The sequence below is a fragment of the Protomyctophum bolini genome, assembly GCF_963924005.1.
Source record: "Protomyctophum bolini genome assembly, chromosome: 3".
In the NCBI taxonomy this organism is placed as follows: domain Eukaryota; kingdom Metazoa; phylum Chordata; class Actinopteri; order Myctophiformes; family Myctophidae; genus Protomyctophum; species Protomyctophum bolini.
Genome location: NC_137864.1, coordinates 3017511 through 3038336, shown reverse-complemented (window position 1 = coordinate 3038336; position 20826 = coordinate 3017511). Strand labels below are relative to the sequence as shown.

Here is a 20826-nt window from a genome sequence, read left to right as displayed (position 1 = left end):
TCACGGAAATAGGCAAAACAATCATATACAGTAGCAGCTCCATAAGCTCTGTAATATATGTGTATATTTTGTTGCAATGTTTGTCTGTCCCAGACCGAGGACCACAATGAAAATAAGTCGGTAAGACCGCATTTGTGTATTTATCATTCCTAAATGAACATGACGTAACTTGTTTTTTTCTCTTGCATGACGTCTAATGAAATCAAATAAAAGCGATTAAAAAAAAAAAAAAAAGACACTATAAAATTGAAGCTGGTAAAATGGGTTCTCTCTCTCCTGATCGTATATTTAATTTACAACCCACCCCGACCTGAACGTTAATTTTAAGAGCTGTAGCCTGTTGGAGGCTACAGGCTAGCAGGGTGACCACCTGCTACTGAACAAATACCTTTTTCGTCATTAATGTTAATATTATCATCAATAACATTGTTAATGTTTTGCCAATCATTTGGGGGGGACGGGACCATGTTTCACATTGGCCTCACGGGAAATAGGCAAAACATCTTCCGCGAAAATAGCAGCTCCGTAAGCTCATACCGTGTCTCTCAAAACTCTCGACTGTGTTGTGAGCTTGTCGGTTTTGGTCTATTTTCACGGAAAATAATGTATTTGATGTAGAGGGAAAAACAGGATGGGGGGGGGGGGGGGCGGGTGAACTGTATAGAGTGAGTGACAGCTACAACTCTAGAGAGAGCACCCATAATCTGGTACCCCCAAATTTAGACATGGGGACTTGGGAACACTGCTATACTGCCCTGACAGGACATTCACATTTAAAGGACCACTTTTCAATGGAAGCCATCACTCTCACGATGATACAAATCTAAATATTTAAATAATAATATTTAAAAAAAGAATCTGCCTAACGATGATGTCATTGGAAGACTGAACTGGCACAGACCGAGTAGGAAAAGAAAATGTGATATTTTATCATGGACATTAGTGAGGGCCGATTATTTGAAGATGGGTTGAAAAGTGATGAAGTGGTCCTTTAAACCCATTTTTGGGGGCGGGAACCCCTTTTGGTGTTTTAAACATTGTGTTATAATTTAGCTATTGACAAATAGCAGATCTACAAGCTCATAGCGCGCCACAGAGTGGCGCGCTACGAACTCGTAGGTCTGCTATTTTTTTTGAAAAGTCGTTAAAATGTGGCGCAAATCATTGAATATATATTTCAGAGCGAACATTTTTAACTAAAATATTTGCTTCTGGGGGGGGTCCCTGGAACTACATATTTTGAGATGGGGGTCCGTGGCCCAATAGAGATAATTCTGGGGGTCCTTGACATGAAAAAGGTTGAGCACCACTGACATAGAAACATGGGTTTTTCAGAAAACTGTTAGGATTTAGAAGCCTTTTTTTCAATCGACCTCAGTCCAAAATGGGTTCAACTAAAGGTATATAGTTGTAACATTGGCTTCTTTCAAAATTGGCCTGAACAAACATCAATCAGGAGACCGCAAGGACATTTTAATTCCCATCGAAAGGTGGTTACCGTTTTAAATTTAACATTTTTGAACTTTGCACATAGGCTAGTAGTTAATATCTGTTGATGCCATGTGTTGATTTGATGAATTGAAGACAACACGAGTGTTATCCCTTTAGCCCAAATATCCGACTGTATACTTTGCACAGTTTGCATTTCCCCCCGAATAATACAATTGTTAAATCGATCAAAAAGGCTTTCAGTGCTTAAGTTTGTGTTGCAAACCCCCAGGTCGTCAGTCTCCAGGAACAGCTGGAGAACGGACCCAACGCGCAGCTGGCCCGACTGCAGCAGGAGAACTCCATACTGAGAGACGCTCTGAACCAGGCCACCAGCCAGGCGGAGAGCAGGTACCTGTCTGTCTGTCTGTCTGTCTGTCTGTCTGTATGCCTGTCTGTCTGTCCTTTTTTGTTTTTGAGGGGTATACAGGTATACAGGTTTAACCCAATTTAGCCTGACGCCGAATGATGCTATATAACACCAAAATGGTGGTTCCTCCAGGCAGAATGCAGAGCTGGCGAAGCTGCGCCAGGACTGCGTGCGTCTGAGCAGGGAGCTGGGGGAGAGGACGGAGGGCCGCCAGGCCGACGACGACTACCGGAAGTCTCTGGAGGCCAAGATGGCCGCCACGGAGCAACAGTTCGCACAGGTCCAGGTGAGGAGAGAACACGTACCGCCCCCAGTATATATATTACCCACCAAATTATCCATGATTTCTGAACGAAAAATGCCACACATTGTTTCCTCTTGCTTTTTTTTTTCTTGCTTTTTTTGCAACATTTGAAAGTATCCGTTTAGACCTGACATGGAAATAAAAAAAGTTTTTTCGCGATTTTCTTTTTTTCACGATTTTTCAAAAATAGCAGACCTACAAGCTCGTAGCGCGCCACTCGGTGGCGCGCTACGAGCTTGTAGATCTGCTATTTTTCAATAGCTAAAGTATTATATAATGCTTATAGTTAAAACACCAAAAGGGGTTTCTCATGCCCCAAAATGGGTTAACCACTTTCATGAAGCTAAATTAAATTAAATTGCTGTAGTATTAGTATAGTGTTTGTCCAGGAACTCTTAAAAAAAAACAAAAAAACTTTACAGGGCAGGATAACTGTTTCATCCAATCGGAAGAGAGTATACATACATGCATACATACATGTAGAATACAGGATAAACGAGACAAATTTGGAAGTGATGAAAGTCACGTGTATTTATGATGATGTAGCTTTTGATTGTTTTAGTTATTGATGTAATGTTTGCCTGTATATATTTTGTTTGTCCCAGACCGAGGACCACAATGAAAATAAGTCGGTAAGACTGTATTGTGTATTTAATATTTATCCTTCCTAAATGAACTGACGTACAGTAACTTCTTTTTTTCTTGCATGACGTCTAATGAAATCAAATAAAATCTATCAAAAATGAGAAAAAAAAACACTTTAAAATTGAAGCTGGTAAATGGGTTCTCTCTCCTGATCGTATTATAATTTTACAACCCACCTGACCTGAACATTAATTTTAACCCATTCTCGGGGCGGGAACCTCTTTTGGTGTTATGGCATTATGTTATGATTTAGCTATTGGAAAAATAGCAGATCTACAAGCTCGTAGCGCGCCACTCGGTGGCGCGCTACGAGCTTTTAGGTCTGCTATTTTTGAAAAATCGAAGAGCGACTGACATAGAAACATTCGCTTTTTCAGAAAACTGTCAGGATGTGTAGAAGACATTTTTAGAATCTGATCTCAGGTCAGAAGCTGGTAGGTATATAGAGAGTAGAGACAGGGTGACCCCTGGCTGTTACTGAACAAATACTCCAAAGCAGAGGTTTTCACCTGGTGGTCCGTAGAGGTATCGCATGTGGTCCCTGAGCATAATTATATTTATTAATGTAGTATTTGTTGATTTAAAAAAAAAGAAAAAAAGGTCTTTCCACCACTTGAGAAACCGTGAACTGAATGACCTGGTGTGACCTGTGTTGACCAACCACATAATCATTTACTGACAAGTCGGAGGTCAAAAAACTCAACAGAAAATGGGAGTCCGGAATAGCAAAGGGCGAAGTGCACCGGATTGTCCTGAGTCATTATTATTATTAGTAGTCAATGGACCATTGGTTGAGAAACAACGTGATGTACACCCATATTATCGCCACCCAAATGACCCAACACAACAGTGGTCCCCAGGTTGATTCTAATAAGTCAGGGTTGGTGGTCCCTCGTTCATATAGAATCAGTTGAAAGCCCCTAGCTCTGCTGTATAGCAATGATTATTATGATCGAAAAGTATACCGTAAATAACAGATCTATACGGCACAAGCTCACAATGTGTCACTCTCACACGTCGTGAGCTTGTAGATCTGCTGTTTGCGCTCTTTGTTGCCCAACAAAGTGTAAAGGCCTTAAAGGGACACTTCACCCTTTTTGAAAAATAATAGCAGTGAGCACAGTGTCTCTGATGTCATGGACACTGGGCTCACTACCTTCCTGGACTACAGTTCCCATAATTATTTGGTGCACTGCTCCTCCTTGTGGATCGGGGGGAGAGCTGTCTTACTGAGACAACATGTAGTCCAGGAAGTAAGTGAGCCCAGTGTCCATGACATCAGAGACACTAGGCTCACTGCTACAATCTAAAATATCTAAAACCACATATTATTACACACATAAAGACCCCCCAGGAAAGTGTTCTAAAGCTTCTAAACGTCATTAACATATATTTTTTTTGCAAAAAGGGTGAAGTGTCCCTTTAAGGCGGTTATCCTGTTTGTTGTGTCCGTCCGTCCGTCCGTCTGACTGTCCCATCTGTCTGTCCATGTGTAGGCCAGCCAGGCGGACAGTGAGCTTTCTCTGAAGCAGAGGTTGGAGGAATTGACCCAGCAGCTCTTGCAGGCCCAGGAACAATTGGCTAAAAGCCAGCAGGACGCTGCCCTCGTCAGCGGTCAGTATTATGCTTTGGTTCTCTGTGTGATGATGTCTGTAATTCCGTTAAATCCATTCACATTGAAACCTCAGGTTTTTTTCCCCTCGTATGGAATTCGCCTTGAGCACATTAAACTAGGTAACTAGTAACTAAAGTAAAGGTGAAATATTTGCCGTTGAGATGTAGTGGAGTAGAAGAATTGAACATCGGAAGTACTCATTTTTGGCAGGAACCCCTTTTTGGTGTTTTAAGCATTATGTTATGCTTTAGCTATTGAAAAATAGCAGATCTACAAGCTCGTAGCGCGCCACCGAGTGGCGCGCTACGAGCTTGTAGCTCTGCTATTTTTGAAAAATCGTGAAAATGTGCCTCAAATTTGGAATATATTCTTCTCAGAACGAACGTTTTTTAACTAAAATCTTTGCTTCTGGAGGGTCCCTGGAACATCATATTTTCAGATGGGGGGGTCTCGGAGGCCAATTACAGATACATTTTTGGGGTCCTTGACATGACATATTGAGTGATATACAGTAGGCCTTTAGAAACATACAGAGGCGCAACACTGACCGAACGCTAGGGGGGGATATAGAGCGGCGCCGCGAAGCGGCGCCGCCGAAAAATCCGTCCCCCCCGTCCCCCCCACTACCCTAGGGGAGGGGGGGATGGGGGGGTCTAACCACCAAAACGTGGGGTTATGGTTAGGGTCGGACTACAGAGAGGTTGTTCCAGTGACTCAATCATTGAGTCACTGGAAGCTAAACTATCTGCAATTTCCCCGAAAAATAATTAGCCTATATCTATACAAGCTCCATTAGCAGGCAGCAGCATGTTTTGTCTAAATTGTCTTTGTGGCCAACAAATGTAGCTACATTTGCAAACAGTGCTGTTGACCATGTTGTTACATGGTCCATATAACATACCACCAGACCACCAACAGACAATGCCAATATGCTATATTAACATTAGAACGTTTTAAAGACAGATTAATTATTGACGACAATGCAACCTGTGGGTCCAACGTCACTGAAAACTTTCATAATGGCAATTAAATTTACTCACGAGTGCTGATGTGAAATGGAGGATGTAAGAACACACTTTTGTTGTATTAGAGCAGGGTAAATATGAAGTTTTGCGCCAAGGTCTTGTTTATATTCCTCTTTACATGTTATTGTCGCAATTTGGTCCGTCTGAGATCTGAGTGAGGGGGCCTTCCTGAGTGAGGGGGTTTCTGACGGCGTCGCTTACTCGCTTCCCCTCTGTCAGAGGTGGAAGCTACGCGCAGCCGTCGGGAACCCCCCCAAACCGACTGTCCCCCCCCCTCCAGAAAAGAGGTCTTTCTGCTACAGAAACTGTCAGACGAAGACCAAAAACACTAGCGGGGTTCCTATGTTGCGTTATATTTTTCGAAAGAAGCAACAGCTGTACCTATAGTCTCGTACCAGGCCCAAACTCATCTGGGGGGGACCAATGTGACGCTGGCAGGGGACGCGTCCCCCGCGTCCCCTAGGCTATTGCGCCCCTGGAAACATAGGTATTTCAGAAAACTGTCAGGATTTAGGGAGACTTTTTCTTTCTCCAGGCCTAAATGGGTTAAGAAATGGAGTTAGTTACTTTCCACCACGGTGGATGTAATATCATCCGTATATTGCTTTGGCCTACATGTACTATGCATCCTCTATTCAAACATGGCTACACAGATGAGGACACGTGTGTGTGTGTTTTTTTAAGACCATGACATTTTCTTGTCATTTTTCCAACCCCTCCAGAGCTGACAGAGAAGCTGGTGTCCACAGACGCCCAGCTGAACGAAAGCTGCACTGAACTGCAGGCCCTCAAGGACCAGATGGAGACTCTCGCACAGGAGGCCGCGCCGGAGGTCGCGTCGGAGGTCGCGCCGGAGGTCGCGCCAGAGGTCGTGTCGGAAGTCGTGTCGGAATCCCAGGTACAAACTGCAGTAGATTTAAGATTTATTTTTAAGTTACGTTTTTAACTTAGCCATAACCATATAAGGAGTCCCCAAAGCAGCATCACTCAGCTCCATACTGTATATGGGCACAAAAGGGACACACACACACAGACACACAGACAGACACACAGGCAGACATGATCTGCTAGGTCTCATAGTAAGTGCTCACTGCGTTCGCAACAAACGATTTGTAGAGTCAACTCTTTTCAAGAAACATTATATATGCCTATATATGGTGAAGTGGGAGGGATCCAAATCTCCAAGTGGGAGGGGGGAAAGGTCTGTGTTGTGTCTTTAACGTCCTCGTGTATTTAACCCATTCTGACCGGGAACCCGTTTTGGTGTTAGCATCATGTTATGCTTTAGCTATTTTTGAAAAATTGAAGAACGACTGACATTTTTTGGAATCTGATCTCAGGTCAGAATGGGTTAATCAGACCAGTGTGTGTCCAGTGGAAACCTCGTATGAATCTGATCTCAGGTCAGAATGGGTTAAACCATTTGATTATCTAGTTGTTTTGTTCATGTTTGTATACCGTATTCGTCTGTTTGTACATGTGTAACAGTAAAAAATAAGCAATTGCCCTGTACCCTATAATATGTTTTAAAAAAACCCCTTGAAATTTAAAGAAAGGAAATACTACAGTAGAATATACTACAACCATATCGTTATAACTACAGCACAAGCGTCCGTAGGAACTCCATAAAAAAAGCATGCAGGAATTAATCCTTAATACATGAGTGAACTGAAATTGACTGTTGTTGTCAACAGGTTGACGAGTCGTCTGAGGTGGAGGAACTGAAAAACTGGTAGGAATTGTTTTCTTTGATGTCTCACCTGTTTTTAAATTCCCCCGAACAATCAAATCACGGGCAGACTATTGCAGAACATGAAGCATAATGAGTCTGTGTGTGTGTGTGTGTGTGTGTGTGTGTGTGTGTGTGTGTGTGTGTGTGTGTCCAGTCTGAAGGCCAATGAGGATCAGATGAATGTAATGGAAGAGGAACTGAAACAGCTCAGATGTGAGCTGGAGCTGACCAAGTCCACCAGGTTGGTTTACACACATTCCATTCAAATTCAAAGGGCTTTAATGGCATGAGAAAAAAAACATACGTCTTACATTGCCAAAGCAAAAAGTGGAACAATGCAATCGAAACAAAGTTCATGTATGAAAGTCAGAATTCACACAATTCACACCCACGGCGAGGTCTGTGGTTCAGTGCCTTGCTCATGGGTTCGATTCCAAAAGGAGACGTCAAACCTCCATCGCCGACACTTCCTCGCCATGAGCTCGTGGACGGGGCTATCGGCAGGATTCCGCCAATCTGCGGTTTATGGAAATGTCAAAATGTGTGAAATGTTTCCACAGTGTTGTTGAGGAGATAGAAGAGGCATCGGCTCCAGTCGAGGAGGAACAACAGACGGACATCACTGTAAGTCTGATTCTGTTTCTTGGTTAAAAGGGTACAGCTCTATTATTATAATATAGTAATAATTGCTATATAGTGTTTTGTTTAGTAACAAACTCCACCTGTCTTATCTGTCTCTCATGCACTTTAATATTAAAACATTGAGATATTGTACCACAATCAACCAATCATATTTGACCAACCTGTTTTATGATTATGCTTTCATTTGCAGACTCCGAACATGGCTGAAGTGGAACTTCTACAGAGCAGGTAGGGGACTCATTGTAACAGTAATAGTAAATGGCCTTTGTGTAAATTTGCATCGTGGTTATGGATTATTTGATGTTACTTGATTTGTGGGCTGCAACTATCGATCATTATCTTAATGGTTATTCTATCCATTCGTTTAATTTTTTTTATAATCACGAGAAAGAAACCTCATTCGACAGAAAATGAGAAATAATTTGGTGATTTTCATGAGATTTCAGATTTCAATTTCAATGAGGTTTTGATTCACAGTGGTGCCAACTCACACTCATGGGAGAGAGAGAGAGAGGGGGAGATTGGAAATGTCTAATTTAGGTTTTTTATCACTCCAAACCAGAACACACATTTTGCGGGAGAAGACACAAAATGCTGGAGACTGTGTGGTAGTCAGAATGCTAACCACTGTCATGTACTCTACTGGGTAATGAGACATTTATGGACAGACGTAGCTTAGCTAGACACTTAGCTCTGGTCCATAGCTCTAATGCGTTTCATTTAGAGCCATGTTACTCTCAACTTCCGCCGCTCGCATGAATGCAGACCAGCCTCTACTCTTTGGCGTAAATAAAAAAGATTTTGCTACTCACCAAAACAGACTACTTTCCTTAGTGGACGCACTCTGAGACCCCCACCACACGTATAAACTGTACTTTTTAGCCAAAAGGGGATTTTGTTTCCACCGGGAAAAAAATACTTTTAGTTACTCCGCTGCGCCCTCTACTGATATTGCCCAGAGAACTGCATCATAGAGAATATTTTTCCTCCGGTGAAAAGAAAATCCCTTTCTGGCCAAAAAGTACCGTTTATACGTGTGGTGGGGGGCTCAGAGTGCGTCCACTAAGGAAAGTAGGCTTTCTAATGACACAACCCGCCTTTGTTTTGGTGAGTAGCAAAAACGTTCTTTTTATTTACGCCAAAGAGGAGAGGCTGGTCTGATTTCGATTTGAGATTTAAAACTGAAAGTCCCATAGCCTTGTACTGTGCAGGGCAGAATCATAGAAGCAGTAGAAGGCTATATGGACCAGAGCTAGGCCTCACTCACACCTTCGCAAAACAGACTGATGTATGCTTGTTGTAATACAAAGGGTGTGATACATCTTTGCCCCAATGCATTTCCAATGGGAGTCACATATGGTTTGACACAACATTTGTGTTGTATGAGGGGGAGGGGGGCAGTCGAAACACAGCCGAAAGCCGTACAGCAGCTCGTAGTCCAAAATGTTGTATCAAACCATGGGACTTCCATTGGAAATGCATTGGGGGCGGCCATGACACTTACATCTTGCTTACATCTAGCATGCGTCAATGTCGTATGCTAGATCGAAAGGTGTGAGTGAGGCCATACACAGTACATACTCATAAACTAACTAAGTACATTTACTGTAGGCCTACTTAAGTACAATTTTGAGGACTGGAGTATTTCCAATTTGCAGTAGCCTACTTTTGCTTCTACTCCACTGCATCTCAGAGGCAAATATATATACTTTACTCCACTACAATTATTTAAAAAGTTTAGTTGGTTACTTTGTAGATTTTGATTATTACGAAACATACATTTGATCTACAAGCTCGAGCTTGTAGATCTGATATTTTCAATCAATGTTTATACGTTTTAAAACTTGTGAAACGAGAAATTCTAATGAGTACTTTCTACCTTTGGTACTTTAAAAGACCACTTCACCACTTTTCAACCTATCTTCATATAATAGGTCCTCACTAATAATCATGATAAAATGGCGCAATTTATTTCTACTCAGTCTGTGTCTCATAGGAGGGCTGTGGGGCAGTTTAGAAACCGTCCTCCAGTGACATCATCATTAGGCAGATTCTTTTTTAAACAATATTTTTTTACAAAAATGTTCACATTTTCTTTATCGTGAGAACGATGGCTTCCATTTTCGCATTGCAACTTTTCAGGACTAGAAAGCCTGCAGTTTTTATTAGCTTGTATTCCCCATCGATGATGTCACTGGAAGACGGTTTCTAAACTGCCCACAGCCGTCCTATGAGACACAGACCGAGTAGGAAAAAAATGCGCCATTTCTTTCATGATTATTAGTGAGGACCTATTATATGAAGATAGGTTGAAAAGTGGTGAAGTGGTCCTTTAAGTACATTATGATACCAAATACTTTTGTATTGTTACCCGAGTACATTTAGAATACCGGACTATTTCTATATTGCATCATCGATACATTTACTTAAGTAAGAAAAATGGGAGTACTGTTTTGACCACTGTATATACTCAAGGTAATGTACTTAGTTACAGTCCACCACTGGGTGATCTACACAAGACACTGGAAGTTGTATTAAACGTCGAAACACCTTTTTCAATTTGATATTTTCATTCTAGGGATATACTGACTTCCATACAGTGCACAACAAATATCTGTTTGATATACTGATATTTGCATGTTAAAATAAAATGGGTTGTTTACTGGCCCTCTTAAAATAAAGTATTTGAACAGATATAGTTAATGACCTTTACATAATGGAGAAAAAATAAATAGCTTTCACTTTGCCTACAAATGGATATTGATGGTCAAACTGGGTTGCATAAGTCAGACGATTCTTTTTCCTTTTTGTTTGAGGGACTATTTTCTTTTAACATTGTATCATGGTTAAAAGATAATAACATAAGTTGACGAATTAATTCACGAGGAAGTATATATCACTTTTTTTTTTTGGATGATGCACGATGATAAGAGCGCCCTTCACTTCACACGGGTGTGATTTATTTTTTGCTTTAGGGAGATGGCATACCGTATTAATAGATTTAATGTTTGTAGAGTAGTAGTTGACTATGGATTTTGTTGTTCTACTTTTTCTACCACGTGATCGTCTTTCCTTCAATACTTGACACACGGCTTTAAGGTCAGTGTAATGCCATTTATATTACATAATAGTATTTTAGTATTGGATCTAAAGCAGGGTTTTTCAGGCCAATTAGGACCCCTTCGCTGACATATACGTATGTGTTTTCAGACAACAACTTAAACCCTCAATACATTGTGAAAACTTGAGCTTTGGCTCGGTACCTGTTCCGTTCTTTTTTTCCCCCCCTGCACACCGAACCTCTTCACCGAAAATAGCAGATCTACAAGCTCACGACGTCTCAGAGACGCGTTGTGAGCTTGTAGAGCTGCTATTTTTCTACCCACACCTCGATAAGCACTTGAAGTTGAGGCATTTACATTTAGGTTGACTCTGTCCCGATCTACAAGCTCAATGCGCATTGCATGACGAGGCGTTGTGAGCTTGTAGGTCTGCTGTTTTCAAAATGTTTGCCTCTCGTTGATTCCTTTTGATGCAGTAATGGTGTTTTTTTATTTAATTATTAAAAACATGTTTAACCCATTCTGACCGGGAACCCATTTTGGTGTTAGCATCATGTTATGCTTTAGCTATTGAAAAATAGCAGATCTACAAGCTCATAGCGCGCCACCGAGTGGCGCGCTACGAGCTTGTAGGTCTGCTATTTTTTTTTTAATCGAAGAACGACTGACATTTTTAGAATCTGATCTCAGGTCAGAATGGGGTTCATCAGACCAGTGTGTGTCCAGTGGAAACCTCGTATGAATCTGATCTCAGGTCAGAATGGGTTAAGGTATTAAAAGGGTATTAAAAGTTTAGAACCACAGGTTTATTGTTCTGGTCTCAGACGGTATATTGTTTATTTTTATTTTCATATACGTGTGTAATACGTCTCTCTTAGCTTACTGTTGTTTATAGAAGCTTGTTTCACAAACGACAGACAGTCAGCAGATCGATATCGACGTGCGAAACCCTGACAGAACGTTGTTGTTGTTGTGTGTTTTTTCTTAATTTTTTTGGGGTTGGTCCAGTCTGCATGAGAAGGAGCTGCTCATCTCCTCGCTCACCGAGCAGCTGGAGGCTCTGAAAACAGCCGCAGCGGAAGCCCCAGAAGAGCTGGACGCCACAGGAGAGGCCCCAGAAGAGCTAGACGCCACAGGAGACGCCCCAGAAGAGCTGGACGCCTGCACAGGAGAGGCCCCAGAAGAGCTGGACGCCACAGGAGAAGCCCCAGAACAGCTGGACGCCACAGGGGACGCCCCAGCAGTAAGTTCCAAGACCAAGCGGAATGATCAGCATTCCATGTTTGATTTCCAGTGCATTCACTGAAACTAGAGTCCGCCCTGATTGTAAGGTGACTACTAGTAACCTGGATGAATCTGCTCAAAGCATCGGTAGGCAGGTTTGGTCATTTCACACAAGATTGCACACACCCACCCACCCACACACACACATAGTCACTTAAGGAAGTGGTTGCACCGCTTAAGAAACTTGACGTGCATGCGCAGGTACGGCGAACGCGTGCACGCTAGAATGCGTCCCCCCCCCCCCCCCCCCCCTAGAGTCATTATTGAAGACGCGCCTAAAGCCTACCCAAATCCAGCTTGCATAACGGGTTTACTGGCGGTGAACACGCCTCACTAGATTTGCGACGTGTCAAAGTACCCGAATGAAATGGTGACTTGACTTTACATAGCAACAGGTTTAACTGTTCACCTGAACGACGTTATTCTCATACACGGAATCAAAGCAACCAGTAGGCCTATACGTACTGCTTCTGTGGTGTTCTGTTTGCACGCAAACAAGAATGCCTCCTCCTCTTATCGAAGAAGAACAGATTAGTCCAAAGCAATACTTTCGCTTCTGTAGCACAGTAAAGAAGTTGTCTGATTATTATTTTTATTTTTTTAGGGGGGGCTAGTGTGTGATGTGAAATGTGAGCTTTAGTCATATTCCATCATATTCAAGTGCTTTTGGAGAGAAATGATATTCACTTTCAGTAGTAGAGCACTGTAGAGGGGAGCTGTGTGTGTCTGTGACTGTAGAGGTGAGCTGTGTGTGTGTGTCTGTGACTGTAGAGGGGAGCTGTGTGTGTCTGTGACTGTAGAGGGGAGCTGTGTGTGTCTGTGACTGTAGAGGGGAGCTGTGTGTGTCTGTGACTGTAGAGGGGAGCTGTGTGTGTGTCTGTGACTGTAGAGGGGAGCTGTGTGTGACTGTAGAGGGGAGCTGTGTGTGTCTGTGACTGTAGAGGGGAACTGTGTGTGTCTGTGACTGTAGAGGGGAGCTGTGTGTGTCTGTGACTGTGCCCAGGTGATGATGGTCGTTGATGCTCATCAAGGAAGGCAATTATGTTTCTGCACTGTCAAAAGTAACGCTGCTTCTTTTGCAATGTAGTTAAATAAAAAAATCTCAGGGGGGAAGATAAATTATATAAAATAAAATGAAACTGTAATTTTTCTTTAAAATATATATATTTTTAATATCGTGAAAAATCGTATCGTGATACGATGCCTAGCTGGTATCCTATACAGTAGTTACTGTGAATGCTCTGCATAGGAGCGCCTGCTAAAATGCCTACATTTTAAATGTTAAATTGTCGGGTGGCTGTGCAGGAGGCAGTGCTGGAGGAGGAACTGAAGGAGAGAGACAGACTGGTAGCTGAGCTGATGGAAGAAGTGAGACTGCTGAAGGAGGAGGTGGAACAGAGCAAGAGCAAGAACGCTGTGAGTCCTTCGTTTGCAAGCCACTTCAGCTGATCTATACACACTCAACGTGTTTGTTATAAATATGACATGTATAATCATGCACATTCTCATGCCAAAACATTCTCTCGCGTAGATGGTAACGGTAAAGATTATCAGTTTTAAGGGGCAGTACATACAACTGTTTCCGACCATCGAACTTTTCGTCGGAAAAGCGACCGGTACAACTACAACATGACGTCACTCGCAACTTCTGAAAACGCATTCCTCCGAATTTTTGTTCTGAAAGCTGCGCTCCCAGATGTTGTGACTCGCCGAACTCTACTTCGGAGAAAAAGAAAAAAAAAGTCTGATCTTTCCGACGAAAGGTTCGGTGGTCGGAGACGGTATGGATCTGCTCTTTAGTCTCAACTACTTGTGAGCAACTTGTCCATTATTCATTCAGTGTGAGTTGTGACCAGTTGACAAAGATGTGTACCTACTGTATACTGTACACTATATACAGTATTTGTCTATGATAAACATGGTCAGTGTCGCTGTCATTTTTTTTTAATCATGTGTGTTTCTCTCATTCCAGGAGTCAGGAAGTGAGACTGAAAGCGATCAGCCATTTGAAAAGTAGGTGACACTATGGTCATTGTTTTTGTTGGGGGGGGGGGGGGGGGGGCTGGGTGTGGGTGGGACCGGCGAGGGTGAGCAAGCTACTGTATGCTGTATTTAAAGGTAGTGTCAGTGATTTCACTTAATTCAAATATCACTTATTTCTTTGTTTTGTTGTGATAATCCTCTCTACTATAGAGTGTGCTGACCATATAAGGAGTTCCTCCCTGTCCCCAGTTAACCCCTGGGGGTCAAAAAACCTTAGGTTTTCGTTTTTGTTCTCTATCCTGATTGGATGAAAGCTTGTGTCCCAAGGCAAAAACGAAACCTAAGGGTTTTTGACTGAAATCACTGACACCCCCTTTAACAATGTTTTTGTTAATTTACAAGAAAAACCCCCAAGAAGTTATAGAATATAAGAGGTTTCTCTCTGCCCCGACCGCGACATCAACATACATTGATGTCTGGTGTGTAAAAACGACTGATGATGTGTGTGTGTTTGTCAGTCTGGAGAAGGACTCCGAGCTGCTGTCTCTGGAAGATGAACTGCAGACTGTGAAGGAAGAGATGGAAGGCATGAAGAACAAGAGCAACGTGAGTCACTGCTTTTTTATTTTTATTCCACTGGTTTTACAGTACGTACAGTACAGTACGTCACTGGGTTTTTCAGTAGTAATTGGCCTCGTTGTTATTTACAACGAGGATCATTACAATGAATGGTATAGGGTTTAAGTGATATTTGTTTGTTCAGTAACCATATAGAGTAAGTGGTGCAACTTACCGTGTGGGGGTCCCTCTACTACTGACTGTACCCTCTACTGTACTGTACTGTCACTGTACTGTACTGGCACACCCGAAATCACCATATATATACCGTTAATATGTGCGTGTGTTTGTGTTAGGTTGCGCACAGGTGGTGAAAAACAACCATGCTGTTTTGGTGCTCGGACGCAACCCAGCCAGCCACCCACACACATACATAGTCACTTGATAGAAGTTGCTCAGTGGCGTTTTGAAGCACCCGGAAGACTGCCGGAAGTACCATTTATAACTCAATGGCTCGAGCGAGCGTGAAGAGCAGCCCCCAGACCTCACATTTGAGGTCTTGGGATGGGATGACGCAACGTCGTTATACGCAGATGACGTCACTGAACGTCCGTCCACCTCCATTAACGTGCCGCAGTTCCACCTTTGCCTTACTGGGGGGGGCTCGGTCAAAACACGTGATTGGAGGTGTGGGCTATATCAGAATATAGAGCTATTTAACACTTTATTTTTATTTTAACCAAAGAAACTCAATTACCCAACCTTTTAAATCAGTGTGTTGTTTTGTAACTATATCCTCATTGGTACTGAGCTGCTGCTGAACAAAATTAAGACACTGAACTCCACATTGCTCCCGATGTGCTGGTTGGTATACCTTGCATGCAAGGCTTCCGCAGCAATCGGTGTATGTGAACGGGTGAATGTAATGCACGTTCTATGTAAAGCGCCTTGGATAAAGGCGCTATAAATAAATGCACCATTTACCGTTTACCATTGCTGTTGTGTGTGTGCAGGAGCTGAGGGAGAAGAACTGGTCGGCCATGGAGGCTCTGTCCGCTGCCGAGAGTCTGAGTGAAGAGAGACTGGTCCAGATGAAAACAGAACTGGTCAGTATAGAAACTATAGAAGAGAGACTGGTCCAGATGAAAACAGAACTGGTCAGTAGAAACTAGCCACCGAGTGGTGCGCTACGAGCTTGTAGATCTGCTAGTTTTTTGAAAGAAATCGTGAAAAATCTTTGAATATAATATTCTTTCAGAAGACTTTTTTTAATTTATTTGCGACGTCTAGGCCTAAATGGTTTAAAAAGTAAGCAGATCCACAAGCTCGAAAAGGCGACGCTTGTGGATCTGCTACTTTTTGATGCTGTAGTGGGATCAAATAGGGCGTTTAATTTACAAAAAAACCCACAAAAAAACACAAAAAGTCAGAATATGGAGATGGAGGTTTCTGCCTGACAGCGGCGATATGTTCTGTGTGTGTGTGTGTGTGTGTGTGTGTGTGTGTGTGTGTGTGCGTGTGTGCGTGTGTGCGTGTGCGTGTGTGTGTGTGTGTGTGCGTGTTCGTGCGCGTGTGCGTATAGGCTGCATCTGAGGAGAAGGTCAACTCCATCCAGACAGAGGTCCAGAGAGCACTCCATACACTCTTCCCTGAAGTTCCCATGGAACCTGATCAGGTACAGTACATGTGTGTGTACAGTATGTGTATACAGTATGTTGCCGCTTTATCTCAGTGATGTCCCCAGAACCGGCCCGCGAGGCCTCGTCAGTTTGGAGTTAGTTGAACAATCATAACTTGCATTTTTGGGTTAATATCGTCAAACATTGTCAAGAAGAGTACGTAATTTTTTTTTTTTTTAATAAAATGAAATTGCAGATCTATAAGCTCAGTCCGTATCACACCTTGATGCAGTGTGAGCTTGTAGATCTTCTAGCCGGGTCGATGTGTGCGGGTGTTTCTTGAAGGAGAATATTATTAGTGCGTGCTTACACCACCCCCTTAGATAGCAATTCTGTAGACTTAGATAGCATTTGATACAGACTTATAGCATGTTATGTAAACAGCATAAGTGCATTGTATGTAGTCATAGCACGTCATAGTACATAATGTATATCATAGTAGTATAGATGTATAGCTTATATGTATAGTTTCATTATAGATATTCCACTGTTACTTTCTTAGCTTACGCATGTTTCATGATAAATGTTTTTATGTGATGTATTCCCCATGCTTTTTGTTCTTGCTTAATGTAAGTCGCTCTGGATTAAGAGCGTCTGCTAAATGCCTAAAATGTAAATTGTAAATTGTGCTGTTATTGTAGTTATAGACCCAATTCTTATTGGTTGTTGTTGTGTGCAGGAGTCCTGGTTGGAGGCGTTCACATTGAAAGCTCTGGAAGTGAAAGTACAACACAATACGACGGAACTAGAAAACACTAACAGCTCAGAGGTAAGGACACACACACACACACACACACACACACACACACACACACACACACACGTCACACATGCATGACGCTCGAATCAATCAATCATTACATAACCTAAATGTATGCTATTTTTAACATGCACTAATAGAAAACGATGCTTCGTGAGCTTGTACTGTACATCATGGCCTATTTTTTTTAAACTTTTTTTTAGAGAATGTGAAACTACTGATTTAGAAAGCATTCGTTGAATCGGCCTCAGGTCTAAACTTAAAGGAGAACTTTCATTTTTTTTACGTTGTTATTAGAGAAAGTAAAAGATGAGTGTTTTCTTTTTTCATTTGCTGCTTTCTTTCGTTTTAGGGATTTTAGCTGTTTTTGACAGGTGGGGGCAGGGGCATTCGAGCATGGGGCTAAATATGGGTTTATTAGGACTATAGTAAATAATAAATAATAAATGCCATAATATTTTGTAAAACAATTCATATTTAGCCCCATGCTCGAATGCCCCCGCCAAATGGATTTCGCCCTCCAAAAACTGCTAAAATCCCAAAAACAAAAGAAAGCAGCAGATGCTGCTATAACACTCACCTTTTAGTTTCTCTAATAACAACCTAAAACATGAACCTTGGTTGGAAAAAAAAAAAACTAGTTGTCCTTTAAATTCTTTGGGTTTTTTTATTTTTTCTTCCAGGAAGTTTTGTTGAAGCTCCAGGAAGCAGAGGATGCCCAGAAGAGCATGCAGACAGAGTGTGAACAGTACAGGACTGTCCTGGGTGAAACGGTGAGGAGGAGGAGACACGCCTTCAGTTATTATCACAGTATTATCACCATTCTTGTCAAAAATAGCAGACCTACAAGCTCATAGCGCGCCACCGAGTGGCGCGCTGTGAGCTTGTAGATCTGCTATTTTTCAATAGCTAAAGCATAACATGATGCCAACACCAAAAGGCGTTCCCGGAACTTCCTGCTTTCTCTGTTTCTGGCACAACAGCGCCCCCTACTGGTACTCATAGTCATTGGCTCATTAGCCAATGTCACATAGGTGAACACGGACATTGCTGTTCCTTGGAGAGGTTGCACCACTCAAAAACACTTGACATAATGACTCACAGGTGTTTGCTAGCCTTAGTTACTCATTTAGGGCATTTCACAGCCCTACGGTGAATCGCCCCCCCCAGGTAATGAGGCACGTTTTTAGGGGAGAAAAAAAAACTAAACGATATGCAGGTGTGTGTGCCACAGTCGAGTTGTCGGGGCTTACGGGGCCACAGGTCGCGGCTTACGAGTGTGTGGTATATAATCGATAATGCAGCTATTCGTGTGTGCTATTATTGACGTATCTTTTCCGTTCTGAAGAACAACCAGCGTACGCGAACAGGAACAAAGGAAAGACGCAACCAGGATAGATGGAATAGGTTCAACGTAGCCCGTCTATATTTTCAGCAAAAGGCAGGTCCAACACACGGTCGTCACACAACGAGGAACAAAGGAATCACAAAAGGACCTTTGAGACAGTCTGGTTTAGAAAACACGCAGCGCTCGATTATAGCCAATATGAGAGCTGGAACCAAAAAGCCACCGAACAGAGCGCTCCCAAGTGTTATGTACAGAGATCAGATCTCCAAGTCCCTCCTCTCTTCACCAGGACACACAATAGAGGTTTTCCTGACTTCTCGACCAATGAGGTCTGGGCAGTATAGCTGCCTCCGGTGGAGAGAGGCAGCTCTCAGTTTTTTTATTTTAGACAAAGAGATCTTCCTCCTAACTTTTATACCTGTTGACATATAGCTAACTTTGGACTAAAAAAAACACAATGATGAATTAAAAGATACGATGAAAATGTAGTTAAACATGACGAAAGTATATGAAACTGAACAGACTTATATTAAGCAATGAATGATTTACTAAATAGATCTGGAAATATACCCTGGTGTACAACCTGTGTCTACAAGTAACGTTTTCATTTATTCTATGATGGCAGATAGATATTTTATTATAAGTTCACTATATATTGTTTAACTTTATCCAGAGTAAGTAATGTAACTTTATGACACTATAGCCTTTTGGTACATTGACATTTCCCCCCTACCGTTCCTGTCCGACACTTTAGAGCTCGGGTTTCACCCACACCTCTTCGTAAGCTTCAAAGGAGTGAACACAGACACAGACCAGTCCTACAATGATGATATACTGACTTAGTAAATACGGACTTAGTAAAAATAGTGATTTTGGTTCATTTATATGGAAATTATACGACACTGTGATCTAAATAAAGCATGTGCGTGTGCAGCAAGGTTATAATAGTTAACTAAAACTAACTAAAAAAAAAAACGAAAACTAGAATTAACAAAACATTTTAGTTAACTGAAACTAATACAAAATGGTATAAAAAAAAAAAACGAACTAAACTAACTGAAATTATAGACAAAATACCCTTAATTTTAGTTTTTATCAATATTTATATGCCTTTCGGATATTTATAATATAATCCTTTTAAATTCGTTCGATTAATTTCCTCATTTCTCCAACAAGTTTTACGGCAGTTCTCAGCACCGTACGGCAGCATGTAGCCACGCTAACCCTAAACCAAAGAGTACCTAAAAACTAAACTAAAACTAAGCATTTTCACAAAATAAAAAATAAAAACTAGCAAACCCGCTCTTAAAACTAACTGAATTAGAAAAAAAATATGTCAAAACTAACTAAAACTAAACTATAAAAACTAAATAAAAACTAGCAAACCCGCTCTAAAAACTAACTAAAACTAACTGAATTAGAGAAAAAAAAGATGTCAAAACTAACTAAAAAACTAAACTATAATAACCCATTTTGTACGGGAACCCCTTTTGGTGTTAGCATTATGTTATGCTTTAGCTACTGAAAAAATAGCAGATCTACAAGCTCATAGCGCGCCACAGAGTATTTTTTTAAACTGTCAGGCTTTAAGACATTTTTTTTAGAATCTGATCTCAGGTCAAAATGCATTACAGAACCGCCATTCTTCCCTGCGTTAGAATCTGATCTCGGGTCAGAATGGGATAACCTATTGCCTCTAAACTATCATAACCTTGGTGTGCAGGAGGGCATGCTGAAGGCTCTCCAGGAGAGCGTGGAGGAAGAGGAGCAGGTGTGGAAGAGCAAGCTGTCGGAGGCCGAAGAGCAACGCGAGGCGGTGAGTACAGTCACTACTGTATATATATACTGTACCCTGGTGCTAGAAGAATACAACATTATAACAGTCACTGTATACTGTACCCTGATGCTAGAGCTTAAGAATACAACATTATAACGGATACATGAAACTGTCCGTCTGGTTTAGGGATACATTTGAACCCATTCTGACCTGAGATCAGATTCTAAAAAAATGTCTTCTACATCCCGACAGTTTTTCTGAAAAAGCTATGTTTCTGTGTCAGTCAAGTTCTTCGATTTTTCAAAAATAGCAGACCTACAAGCTCGCAGCGCGCCACTCGGTGGCGCGCTGCGAGCTTGTAGATCTGCTATTTTCAGACGAGGAGTTCTCCACATGAGTTGATGATGAGTTGTGTGTTGTCTTGTGTTCAGGCTCTGACCCGGGTGAAGGTTCTGGAGGAAACGGTAGAGACCTGCACGGCCTCAGGAGATGATATGGAACAGGTAGTCTGTCTGTCTTGTCTTGTCTTGTCTTGTCTTGTCTTGTTCTGTCTT

At 41.9% G+C, this 20826-nt stretch overlaps 1 protein-coding gene across 2 annotated transcripts in view; it reads left to right on the top strand.

Moving 5' to 3' along the window:
• rrbp1b (ribosome binding protein 1b) overlaps positions 1-20826 on the top strand; it is a 53887-nt gene that overhangs the window by 17507 nt on the left and 15554 nt on the right. For both annotated transcript variants that reach the window (XM_080759919.1, XM_080759918.1), the window contains exons 9-26: positions 1721-1839; positions 1991-2144; positions 4304-4421; positions 6170-6345; positions 7142-7179; positions 7334-7420; positions 7740-7803; positions 8012-8049; positions 11892-12126; positions 13473-13583; positions 14140-14180; positions 14669-14756; positions 15722-15814; positions 16291-16383; positions 17067-17156; positions 17831-17920; positions 20219-20311; positions 20704-20775. In XM_080759919.1, the coding sequence (XP_080616045.1) occupies positions 1721-1839; positions 1991-2144; positions 4304-4421; positions 6170-6345; positions 7142-7179; positions 7334-7420; positions 7740-7803; positions 8012-8049; positions 11892-12126; positions 13473-13583; positions 14140-14180; positions 14669-14756; positions 15722-15814; positions 16291-16383; positions 17067-17156; positions 17831-17920; positions 20219-20311; positions 20704-20775 (1800 nt within the window). The remainder of the gene's footprint in view (positions 1-1720; positions 1840-1990; positions 2145-4303; positions 4422-6169; positions 6346-7141; positions 7180-7333; positions 7421-7739; positions 7804-8011; positions 8050-11891; positions 12127-13472; positions 13584-14139; positions 14181-14668; positions 14757-15721; positions 15815-16290; positions 16384-17066; positions 17157-17830; positions 17921-20218; positions 20312-20703; positions 20776-20826) is intronic.